This window comes from Condylura cristata, unplaced genomic scaffold (assembly GCF_000260355.1).
Source record: "Condylura cristata isolate star-nosed mole 26May11 unplaced genomic scaffold, ConCri1.0 scaffold00017, whole genome shotgun sequence".
Lineage (NCBI taxonomy): Eukaryota > Metazoa > Chordata > Mammalia > Eulipotyphla > Talpidae > Condylura > Condylura cristata.
In genome coordinates this window covers 8,699,894-8,712,282 of record NW_004567118.1, presented here as the reverse complement: position 1 = coordinate 8,712,282, position 12,389 = coordinate 8,699,894, and the positions used below count along the sequence as shown (strand labels likewise).

General features: G+C 45.6%; 1 protein-coding gene across 2 annotated transcripts in view; it reads left to right on the top strand.

Annotated features, from left to right (window-relative positions):
* The window catches only part of CA10 (carbonic anhydrase X), a 432,800-nt gene extending 425,335 nt beyond the window's left edge, over positions 1–7,465 (top strand). For both annotated transcript variants that reach the window (XM_012726343.1, XM_004684388.2), the window contains exons 8-10: positions 2,984–3,138; positions 4,440–4,614; positions 6,161–7,465. In XM_012726343.1, coding sequence (XP_012581797.1) covers positions 2,984–3,138; positions 4,440–4,614; positions 6,161–6,183 — 353 coding nt within the window. In that variant the 3' untranslated portion in view covers positions 6,184–7,465. The remainder of the gene's footprint in view (positions 1–2,983; positions 3,139–4,439; positions 4,615–6,160) is intronic.
* The last annotated feature ends 4,924 nt before the right edge of the window (positions 7,466–12,389 follow it).

Sequence of the window (12,389 nt, the reverse complement as noted above, 5' to 3'; positions counted from 1 at the left end):
GATGGGCCAACTGCTGCCTTCGCTCATTCAATATGTTCGTCTTCAGGCCAAACCACCATCAGAGCAAGCATCATTAAGTGCCCATCTGATCAGGCTACTCCCTGCTTAACATCCTCCAGCGACTGCACTGCCTACCGGACGCGGCGCCAACTTCCAGCAGCACAGAGAAGGACTCGGGGTGCAGCCTGGGCTGCCCCTGCCAGCCTCATTTCTCATGGTCCCCTCCCCTGCTTCTTACCCACACTCAGCTGCCCCCAGTGTGCTCGGCTCTCCGCTTCCTCAGCTCCGTGTCTAGCATGGCTGTCCACACTGCCCTTGACAGCCACCCTTCCAGCCATAACCACCCTTCCAGCCACTGACTACCTCCTGTCACTCAGGTTGCCGCTCAGCCACAGCCTCCATCCATCCTCTCCCAAGTCCCACCCCCAGGCAGAACTGACAGCCCCTCATGTCTTCAATGCACAGAATCCCAATCTGTACAGCTCCTTGATGCACCCCCTTATTTATCCCCAGCTCACCCACACCAGCTCAGTGCTGGACATATCTTAAGGCCCTGAGAAACAGCCAGGGCCAAATGGTGGGTGCTCAGCATAAGCTTATTCTGTGGGCAGAAGGACCATCCCATCCAGGTGTCCCCTGGACCGTCAACTGAACAGCCCAGGGCGCATGCACACGCAGCCCCATCATTTTCCACTCGCTGCATTTCTCTTGGGCTTGTCCTGATTCCCCAGTGTTTTGACAGTAAAGCAGAAACATTTAAGAGGAAAATGAGGTCAGATCCTTCCCCCTCTGGGTGGTCTCCAAATCCAGTCTGACCAGTCTCCCAGGGCATTTTGTGGACAAGGTCCTGGGAGGGGTGCGCTTACTCCTCAGGCAGTGCTAGGCCAGAAGGGTCAGGTGGGTGTGGAGCAGACAACGGTGGCTTTATTGGCATCATTCCAAATTAGTGGCTCAGTTCTTAATACAGCTGACAGGTGAAGAAGCGCTAAAACCCAGGTTCCTTAGCAAAGACAGAGCTTCCTTATCAAAGAAATTTGAGCAAATTCTGATGGAACAGAAGAGGGAGAGAGGGTTTTTGCTAATCCAGGAATATGGATTAGCAGCATTAATGCTCAGAATCAGTAGGTGGGCACAGACTGGGCCAGCGTGCATTACCACCACCTAATAATAACACCTACGGGTTTGTTTTGCCATTTGTTGTGTCTCCAAAACTAGAACGAGGGCTGACGGCACCATCTTGTTCACCATTCTATCCCCACAGCCTGCCTAAACACAAAGAAGTGCTTAGTGAACCTTTGTTGAATGAATGACCTTGATAAACAGATGAGGACAGGTGGGCTCAGTTCTTACTCTGCACTCAGCTAGCTCTGTGACCTTGACCTGGTTACTCCACCTCTCTGGTCTTAAACTCTTTATCAATAAGGATGTTAAGATCTTCCTAACCAATCTCACCATGTCAGAGATTCTAGCTATATGTAGAAGCCCATTTTTTACCACTATATATGCATATTATTGAATTTGAGAGGTTGCACCAACCACCAACTAGGAATTGAATACATGGATGAGAGCACATTCATGGGTACAGAAGGACTGGAGGAGTCAGTCTCATCCCTCTGCCAGCAGGCACAGGGGTCCTTGCCATGTGCCCTCAAGGGTACATGGATCGTCCAGAAAGGTGCACACTCATGGCAAGCCAGAGACAGGGATCTTGGCATCACTAGAACAGAGGACAGAGGACAGTGGGAGCCCTGAATATAGGTGGACTACCCTACAATGACTGTGTAGGTCATAAGGGAAAAGGGAACCTTGCACTTATCTTTCAGAAATGCCAACACTGGAAAAATCAGGTAGAAAGTCAGGAGCCAGCAAGAGAACCTGAGAAGGAATGGCAAAAAAAAAAAAGAAAAAGAAAGAAAAATGAAACCAATTATGGTATCTCAACAGCCAAGAAAATAGAGCAATAGTGTGTAAAGTTAGGGGAAAAGAAATCGCAGGGCAAGGAGGAGAATGAGAACTTCACTGAAATTTACTGATATTTGAAAATTCAGTGTTATCAAAATTTTATAAACCTATAACCAATGCAATGAATTTTTAAAAATCAAGAGCAAAAACTAAAATGTTTATAGCAATTGTTTTAGATGATCAGGGCTATTGTGTTCTTTCTCTTGCTTTCTGTCAATATAAGCTGATATGTGCTTATATCACTTTTATAATTAGAAAAGTACACTTAATAACAAAAAATATGAGTGTGAATACCTCATGACAGAGAGATCCAGAAAAATGAAATCCATCATTAAGCCCAACTGTTGAGCCTTATATGGGATTTAGACTGATTTGCTTTTCTTTCCAAAAGTATTTTCTTATTGTTCTGTTAATTAAGTACTGTTAATCAATAAGAATGGCAATCAGGCAACATTTCAATAGGGCCTGAAGCTATTAATTGTGCATTTCATTATGATTTCACTATGACTTTGCTATGGGTTCAGGTCTCAGGGGACATAACCAAGACTAGCTCTTCCTTTTGTCCTTGTGTTAGAACACGTGTCTAGTCACCAACAGCTGCTGCCCTGTCCTTAAGGAGGAATGTACTCCCTCACATCCCTGACTACCTAACTTCTCAGGCTACCACAATGTGAACAGTAGTCACATGTGCTGCTTTCGGGATGGGAACTTTAAGAACAAACACGTTTGATCATGCTTGCTTTTGTCCCTAATGTTGGGGGACACATGGGCCAGAGAATGACTGCTATTAGAGGGGGGCCACAATGTCAGGGAGGAAGCTCTTGGTCAACCTGGAATGGATGTGTATGTGAACAGGAAGTAATCTCTGTTGTCTAAAATGGTTGAGATCTGAAGGGGCTTTTTGTTACTACAGCCTATCCTGACAGGTACAGCCTTCTGGAATCTGGAAATAAAATCAACAGCAATATCAGCACTTTCTCAAGAAACCTAATTCTTCATGCTTTATTATTTTCTTCTCTAGATGATGCATATTTACTACAGGGACTTAATATAGAGGAACTATATCCAGAGACATCTAGTTTCATCACTTACGATGGGTCGATGACTGTCCCACCCTGCTATGAAACAGCAAGTTGGGTCATAATGAACAAGCCTGTCTACATCACCAGGATGCAGGTGAGCGTCTCTGTGGTCTTTCAGCTAGTAGGGAGGAGGATGCGAGAACAGAGTGCCAGGTTAGTTCCCCTGTGTTCTACAGCTAGTCTGATAAAAAGCAAGTGTGCAAAATGAAAGTTATGGTCAAATATACTTGGGGAAAAACATAATTTTTAAAAATCAAATAGTTTCGTTATTGGTAAACTCATGGTCTTTAAAATTATAATGCTTGTGCTCAGAGACACAGCAATATGAGATTCAGCGTTTCACAAATATATTTGAATGCGTATCTTTTTCTGAAGCATGTTAGAAAGGTTGGGATTCCTCAAAGTTGGGTGAGGAACATATCTAACGATTGATATCTGCCATGCTAATGGCTTCTTATGCGTACCTAGACCCATCACCCTACTTCTATGAATGAATACTCCTCTTTATAATGAGGAGGTAAATTACATACGTCTGTTCTAACTCTGACATTCTGTAACTGTGAGAATCTATAAACACTCAAAGGAAAGAAGAGCAAAGAAGCAGAATCCAATCTCCTTGATAGGACATGTACTCACAATCCAAGGCAAGGTGAATAATTTGAACTCTCTGAATCTGTCTGTATAGAGTGGGATTCTTTTGGTGACAAGAAACCCCTACCAGATAACTTAAACTTAGAAAACGGGTTTATTGAAGAGATATTGGGGACAGCTTATGAAATTTAAGATCAGAAATTAATACCAAGAATTCACTGGAATTAGGACCCTAGAAGACTTTTCTCCCAATTCTTTGCTTCTTCCTACTGTACCGCTCTTTGATTCTTCTTTTCTGCTAGAGACCCTTCCCCTGCTTCATAGACCTGGGTGGCACACAGTCTAGATCCGCATCTTGGTAATTAAAGGAACTGAATTAATACACATAGCTAGCATTGGCCCTTGGACCAGTCGCCACAATTTGGGTAATACCCATATGGGGAATACCATGACTCATTGGGAATTACTGAACCATAGGGTGTGCAAGAGAGAAGAGACCCTGGAGAACACCTGGCTGGATTTCCTCCTTGGACAGATGGCATATTTGAGGATAAGAGGGAATAATTGACTTGTTCAGAGGCAGACACAAGCTAGTGGGCTAGAACCAAGACTCATTCCATGCATGGAGGCATTAGAGAGCCTCAGACACAACTGAACCCACAAATCAAGGTCTCTGAGGGGCATGTGTGCCCTTTCCCAGACAACCAGCATGATCTGACTTGGCCCTGGGCCACGTGGGCTATGTTTACTTCTTCCCTGGTGCATTTCAAAAGATGCGTACCTCACAGCTGCTTCTCCCCTCAGATGCATTCTTTACGCCTGCTCAGCCAGAATCAGCCATCTCAGATCTTCCTGAGCATGAGCGACAACTTCAGGCCTGTCCAGCCACTCAACAACCGCTGCATCCGCACCAACATCAACTTCAGCTTACAGGGGAAGGACTGTCCAAACAACCGAGCCCAGAAGCTTCAGTATAGAGGTAGGTGCAGTGGTTCAGAGGGCAGTGGACGCAGCCAGAAGTCAGTCTTCCTGCTTCAATCTGTTCTTACATGCTGGTGTTATCTCCCATTATAAGAACAGTGACTAAAGAGCAGTAGAACCATCACCTTCCAGTGCATGGTGCTTTTCTGTTGGTGTGTATCATAGACAAGACAATCTCTCTGGTTCAGGCTAGGCAGCCTTCCTGTCACATGTTACAGAAGAGCTCCGAGAAGCTGACCTTCCATGGTTATCTGTTAGAGCAGGGCTGAAGCATTAGAGCTTTAGTTAATCCACAAATAAACCAGTAGGTGAACAGATAACTCTGGATGCCACTGGGATCTTTTCCAGTTCTGCATCCTTAGAAGTGACTCTTATTTCTACTACAGGCAACACTTCTGCCTAGTGTAACACTCTAGTCCACTCAGCCCTCTCTCTTCCCTTCTGCACACTCCCTATCTGTTAGCATTGGCACAAACCCTCCACATGGAAAGGGAGATGGTACCAGCAGTGTGGTCACTGGCCTTTCTGGGCCTGCTTCGGTCACTAACCAGCATACAAGCCCAGCCATATTGCGTGCCCTTCTCAACCTGGCTACCTCCATGGCAGATGATTATGAAGAGCGAATGTGCAAGGGGCACAGGATGTGCTTTGTCACAACAACGTGCTGCCCAAGTACAGGGCTGCGATCCTACAGGTTTCTCTTACCAAACAGCTGCCACCATTACCTCTTGGCCCCCACTCATCCCTACTACTTCCTACTAAATTTTAATTTTAGTTAATTTAAATTTGTCTCAGACACATGCAGAGATTTCCTGTCCCCATCCAGGAAGAACCACCAAACACGTCAATTTATAAATACCCTATTCGTTCACTAATTCTTCTCTTTATTCAGCACCTATTATAGAATACCTACTACATGCCAGGCACTTCGCTGGGTGATGGGAACACTGTGATAAGACAGACAGATTTGACTCCATCCCAGTGAGTCTGCAGCAGAGGTCAGCAGCCTTTTTCTGTAAAGGGACAGGCAGAAACTATTTTAGGCTTTGTAAGCTGTACAGTCCTCGACATACTCTGATGTTCCCATGTGAAAGCAGCCATGATGTAAGTAACTGAAAGGGTATGATTGTGTCCCAATAAAACTTTATTTACAAAAATAGATAGCATGCTGGTTGGTCTGTGGACTGTTTGTCCACCCCAGTATAGCCAGTGTCATCCATCAGTAGTTCCTACAACTATGAAAATGTTCTGTATCCATGTTGTCCAAGATAATAGCTACTAAACTCATAGAGCAATCAAACATTTTAATTGCTGTGTGGCTAGAATGTTGACACAGCTAAATTTTAATTTTAGTTAATTTAAATTTATGGTCACCACAGGTTACTATTGACATCCAGAGTTCCATGAGAAAGGGTGGTTGGGACACATGTAAGCAAGCCTTGATAGCCCTGTCCCTTCCCCTTTGGGGTAACCCCCAAACTGTGCACAAATTAATCACTACACCTTGTTTTGTATTGTTTGTGTGTGTGTTACTTTTTTTCCAGTAAACGAATGGCTCCTCAAGTAAGGAACTAAGCCAAGGAGAATCCCACCTCAGTGAAATGCTACAACTGTGAATTGACGTAACCTAGAATGTCCCCCTTCTTCTCTCTCCTTCCTCCCCTCAAGCCTCATTCTCTCTTTGGATTGGCCCTTTCTTCATGAAAAGTGTCTGCAAACCATGACAAAAGAACACATCTCTTACACACACGCACCCACACACACACACACACACACACACTAGCACACACATACACACACATGCAAACATTCCTACACACATGCACACTCACACCACCGCCAAGATGGGAAGTCAAGTTGCAGAAACAAACATAACAGGTCTTAGAAGAAAATAACCAGTTAACCTGATCACAATTTTGATACAGTTTTCCTGAACTAATAAATCTACTCAATGAGACTTCTCAGCCTTTGTATATACAAAATTCTTCCGAGAGAGAGAAGAGAAAGCACAGCTCCAACAGCATCAAGTGGACTTTGTTCTTTGCATCACATAATCTTGAATAGTGTCCTAGGATCCTGAGGGTGCTGAAGACCGATGAACCAGGACAAAGGTGGCCCAGGACACTGATTTCTAGATTATGATTCTTCTGTTTACTCCACAATTCAAAAGAAAAAAAATAAAGACAGACATTGAAAACTTACACATTGTGTATATATATATCACCACAAACTATAAAGAAATGGAAATATTTCCCCTCTTTGTCACATATCTGTAGTAGGATTTGCCAAGATCAGAATTGATCCATTTGCTGTTTCTTGTTTTCCAAAGGTCATACATTGTGTTTGGTTATTGTTAACAGCTCAATAAATGTGTTGAACGAGTTAATTTCCTTTTTCTGGCTTTGGTCTGTTCTCCTTCCTTACAGGCTAAGCCCTGACCCCATGCAACTGCATTCTTTGATTTCATTTATTCCTTCATCTACATGTTTGGTTCATTTGCAGCCAGTTTTCACTGAGTTTGTGGCAATCAGGAATGCATTTGCTAAGCAAGTATAACTTTAATTCCACTCCATGGCTCCATCATCCATACAAGGTGAGCTTCAGCCTGACATAGCAGGCAACAGAGTTCTTGCATTTCAAAACTGCCATCCCCCTACCCCTGTGATGCTCCCTTGAAGGAATGCACTTTGCCTTGTAAATTCCTGGGAAAGGGGTGTCTTTTCTCTCCAGGTGCAGCCAGATATCACAAAGTACAAACGAATGCCTTTCTTTTCTTGTTTATAATGGTCACTCACTGTGTTTGGTTACTGTCAAGAAATCAATAAATGTGTTTAACAAGTTACCCAGTACCCACGTCTGAGTTTATTGAGGAGGAGGATGCTCCCTGCTGAAGCCTGAGTCCTGCTGTGTCCCAAGCAATTGCATGATGCCGGCAGGGCAGCCAGCACCAGCAGAACAGCCCGTCTGGCCATTCCCAGAGCCAGGTAATTAATACCCTGTTGTGAAAACATATAGGCTTAGCTGCTGGAAAGGAAGGCTTGGATGTTCGTTCAGTGGCCAAATTGAACATTAGTCTCTCCTTTCTGTCACAGTCTCTAGAAAGAGGGAAAGCATCGGCACGTACAGTCTGAACAAATAGGAGAGCTCTTGGACACACAGAAACCCACAGCAATGGCCCAGGTATCTGGACAGTGAAAAAAAATGGACAAAATTCCTATTTGAAATAATACACTTAGTTGGATTTCATTTCTCTTTTTGCACATGTTAGTTAGATGATGGCCTGACCCATGATGATACATGAGTCTATTTCTAAGCAATCATATTTTTTCAGAAAAACCAATCTGCTTGCTGTTTAGGCTGGGCAAGTGGCAACGTTTCTGTGTTAAGGAAGCTCACTGCTTCCTCTGTGAAGCACAATCATCCTTAGCCTGCAAGGGCAGGCAGTGAAAGAATATCCCAGGTGGAGAAGATGGCTGATCAGTCAGCCGTGCCTGGCTTTTGATTTTTACTCAGCCACTTGCCTGTTTGCTGTGTGATGCTAGGCACACTGCTTTACTTCTCTGATGTGTACACTAGAGGGCTGCCAGTAAGTGCCACCATGAATTGTGAGGCTTAAATGTGATACGACTGGATGCAGCTAGCACCATACCTGCAATGATTGTTCTGTAAATGGCACCTGCAGAAACTGTGCCTTATCTCTCCAGGGCTCATCTGGACCATACATATGTCCCTCTGTAGGAAGGGGTTAGGATCGGTCACAACAGGGCCCCAAATCAATGTCACATGAGAGCAACAAATGCCCAACAGAGACACACAGGCAAATCATGAAATTTGCCAGGCAGAGAAGGCGCACCAGTGAGGAAGGCAGGCACAGGCTGGGCTTCTGGGCCTTGTTCTGTTAACAGCATGGTCTGACTGGCCAAGTCAACTCCCTGCCTGGGACAGTGAAGAAGACCTGGCCTCTTTACTCTGTCATTCCCTGACTCTGTTCAGTTCTCAGTTCAGGGAGAACAAAGGAACCCGCCCCCCTCCTACCCAAACTTAGGCCCTTAGGCCTGGGTAGAATTTCTCTGGCTAAATAGGGCTCAAATGGAATGAACTGCCTCTCCCACCTTCTGGGCCCATCCTAAATGGCCCTTCTCCCCCTTACTGGGTTTCTAAAACAATAAAATGGAAATTCAGACACTGCCTCAAACCATGTAGAAATGAAGAAGGGGGAGGAGGAAGAAGGGAGGGTGGGGGTGGGGGGAGGAAAAGAAGAAAAAAATGAACTTGTCGTAAAAGCACCAAAAAGTCCTTGGGAGCTGACCTGGCAAAGCCATCAAGGAACAAAATTACACTCGGACATTTTGAACTTGCTGGGTACAGGAGGGGCAGGAGAATGCCCTGCGGGGTGGGCAGCCAGCTGGTTTTGCCCACCACAGCCCAGGCTGACTGAGCACCCTCCCCCACATCCCCGGAGGACAGCTACCATAGATCCCATAGGGAGATACGTGCTGATCTCAGTGAATGAGGGAAGGCAGGTAAACAGACGCTGAAGAGAGTTTAGGGAAAGTTATATGAGAAAAAGAGAAGACATGGTGTGAAGATCCACATTTTGTGGTTTCTAAGAACATGTAGGGCCTTGTTCCCACCTTCCCTCATAGCAGTTTGGTTTCCATGGCAACATCAGGACAACCACAATTCCCCACACTAAATGTGTCTGGAATGTGAGTGTAACATGGATTTTGGGCAGAACTGTCTTCAGCCACAGCCCAGAGCTATCACCTCAGGCTGAAGGACATGACTGATGGTCATCGATTAACATGCCAACACCCCAGATGGGTCTTTACCCGGAGCACTGGTAGTTCATGAGAACTGTCCAGTTTCTACATCCCAGAAAGTCTGGGGCCTCCAGGAGCAGAAACTCACTTTGACATCATTTACCAACTAGCACCACTGAGCATAAGGAAAGATCTGCCAAGACCCCGGCCAAGGAAATGTGGTAGTTAATAAAAGCCGCCATCAGGCACATCTCCTATGGGCTCATTCCTGTACAAAGCCACTGACCAATGCCACCTCATTCAACCCACACAGTGATCCAAGGGGCAACCGTGCCATGTTGCCTGTGTTATAAATGCAACAATTGGACTAATTAAAGATGGGGTAACATGCTCAAGGTCACAGACCCAGCTCTTCTAACCCTGTGATTCTCAAAATACGGCCCTATCAGCTTGCCAGAAAACTCGACAGAAATGCAAATAGTTCAACACCACTGTATACTTGATACTCGGAGTGGGTAGATCGGCTGTATTTTTACAATTCCTCCAGGTGATTCTGACACACACTCAAGAGTAAGAAGCACTTTCAACAGAGGCTCCTTGCTACCACCTCCTAAACCCACATGTGGTGGCTGAGTAATGCTGGAATCTCTAGGATGGTTTAATAACTGCAGTACCCAGTCTAAAGTCAGAATGTTTGTGTGCCATCCCAGTGTCTGTGTTTTATAAAAATCCCTAGCTGATTCCAACGTGCATCACAGTTGGGGACTATGTCTGAAGGACTGCTCAGTGGAGGGCTCACCTGTCAGGTGAGTGGACAGGAGCCAGGGGCCAGTGGAATGCAAAGCTCTGATCTTATCCTGACCCAATCGCTGGGTGTCATAACTATTTGGGACGGCCTCAGATATCCCCCAGCGTGGGGGGGGGGGTATCTTTTCCTTCCCCAAAATATTCAATTAACAGATCCCAAGTCTGAAAAACAAATCCCACCCTTTCGAAGCAAAAGATTCATTTTTGAAATACTGACTTGGCACTAACTTCCAAATACCTTGGAGGTTGTCATTCCTGACGACTCAACTGGTAGCACTTCCAAAGCTCACAACCACCTACGAACACCTTAAAGTAAGCCTGGATCAGGAGACCAGTAGTTCAGAAAGACAATCCAGGTCCATCTTGAAAAGGCCCAGGGAAACTGTAGCCCTATCAGCTCCCGCTTCCTGGGGTCTCTTTCAGGCAATGCGCCCTCCCCTCCAATCAGTGGCTCTGGCCCCATCAGTGTTCATCTTCTCCAGTTGCATCTGCAGGAAATTCCTTCCCACCTCCAGTCTGCAGTAAGTGAAAGACGATGAACCCAAAGCGCAGAAATACACAAACGCTGCTCAGATAAGGAGAATGTTGAGTCCACCCTCTATAGAAGTTGGAGGAAGTTTAGGCTGAGAACTAGGTGGGGGAATAATCAAGGGGAGAGCTCAAAACTCCAGCTAACAAGGTGTCAGTGGGGAGTCCTCAGGCTGAGGAGGAAGAGATTGAGGCATGTCCCGACCCAGATATTTCTACCCCTCTCCCACCCATCTTTGGGATCAGGGAGCCCAAACCTCCCACTGGAAAGGCTCCCATGGCACCCCCATGCCACCCCTTCCCTGCTTTACACTGTCCCAGTCATTTTCTGGTTAGAGGCTTCAATTCCTTCGCAAGGCAGACAAAGCCTTCCTTAATGGATTCTCAGCAGGGGTCTGCAAACTCATCTCAGCCTCTGGCCTCCTCCCAGTCACTCCTCAGTTCTTTCCCATCCTTCCTCACCTGTGGAAATACAACGTGCTTTAAAGGAACCCAGCTCAAATGCCACCCAGGCTTCCCTGATTTTCCCAAGACAAAAATCATACCTTTCTTGCTCTGAGTTCACACAGCATATTGATTTTATCTCTGGTTAACACTCACTCAGGTCTATAATAGGAACATACATAAAGAAATAGATGGGTGCTTTATATGTGTGTGTGTATGAGAGAGAGAGAGAAACATACACATCACTTCATTTGATTCTATATGATCGTGTCTGTCCATGCTAACCTGAAGTTCTCTGAACACATCTCTTCATTTATCTTTTTATCTCACCCTCCTATGAAAAGAAAGAAATCAGATCATAATGTTTTATAAAAACTTCATGGACACAGAATTCTCCAATGGGAATCAGAGGTAAAGATACTGACTCAAGATCACACCGTTGGTGAGTTATCAGAGCTAGGAAGGTACAGTGATAGCTGATACTAGGGAAGCCTAGGGGAACTGCTCTTAGCTGGTGTTCACATGGAAGGGCTATTATGAGATTATGGCCATTTGGGTCTATTCTTTAGAGTGGACCCAAGGTACAGGAAGCCTGCCAATGGCTCCCAGCCCCAGAGCAATTAGCCTAGTCTCTGACTACGGTCCAAAAAGTGCAGAAGTCACCCGTGATTCTATTCTACTATCAACGGTGAGAACCATTGTCCATGCTGACGGCCCAGTGGCGCCACCTGGGCAGCTTACAACAATACCTGAGCATGGGCAATTCTAACAGCTGCCCAGGTGAATCGAATGTCAGCAGAGACTCAGTGTTCTGTAGGCAGACTCACCATTTCATACCCAGGTATCTGTCACACACTCAAATCCATGGTGACTATCCCTAGCCCTGGAAAGGATAAGCAGAACAACAGCATGGAGAGTCAGTGAGAAGAAGGGAAGGTTCCTTTGGGGGTCCAGGATGCTGGAGTCTGACGTGCAAATCCAGCGAGTTGTGTCCATAAGGTCTGAGTTCATAAAATCACACGACCCTCACGCCCAAATAGCCCCTTGACCTTGGGGCTCACACTCAGTGGGAATTCCATGGATAATGAATGGTGAACTTCAAGCAAGAGTTAAGAGGATGAAATGAGATGCCTTGTCTTCATCCAGTGGGACATGGAGCCTGGGGTGTCAGTGAGTGGCAGCTCGCCACCCCCCACCCACCCCATCACCAGGCTACAGGGTAAGCTGCCTG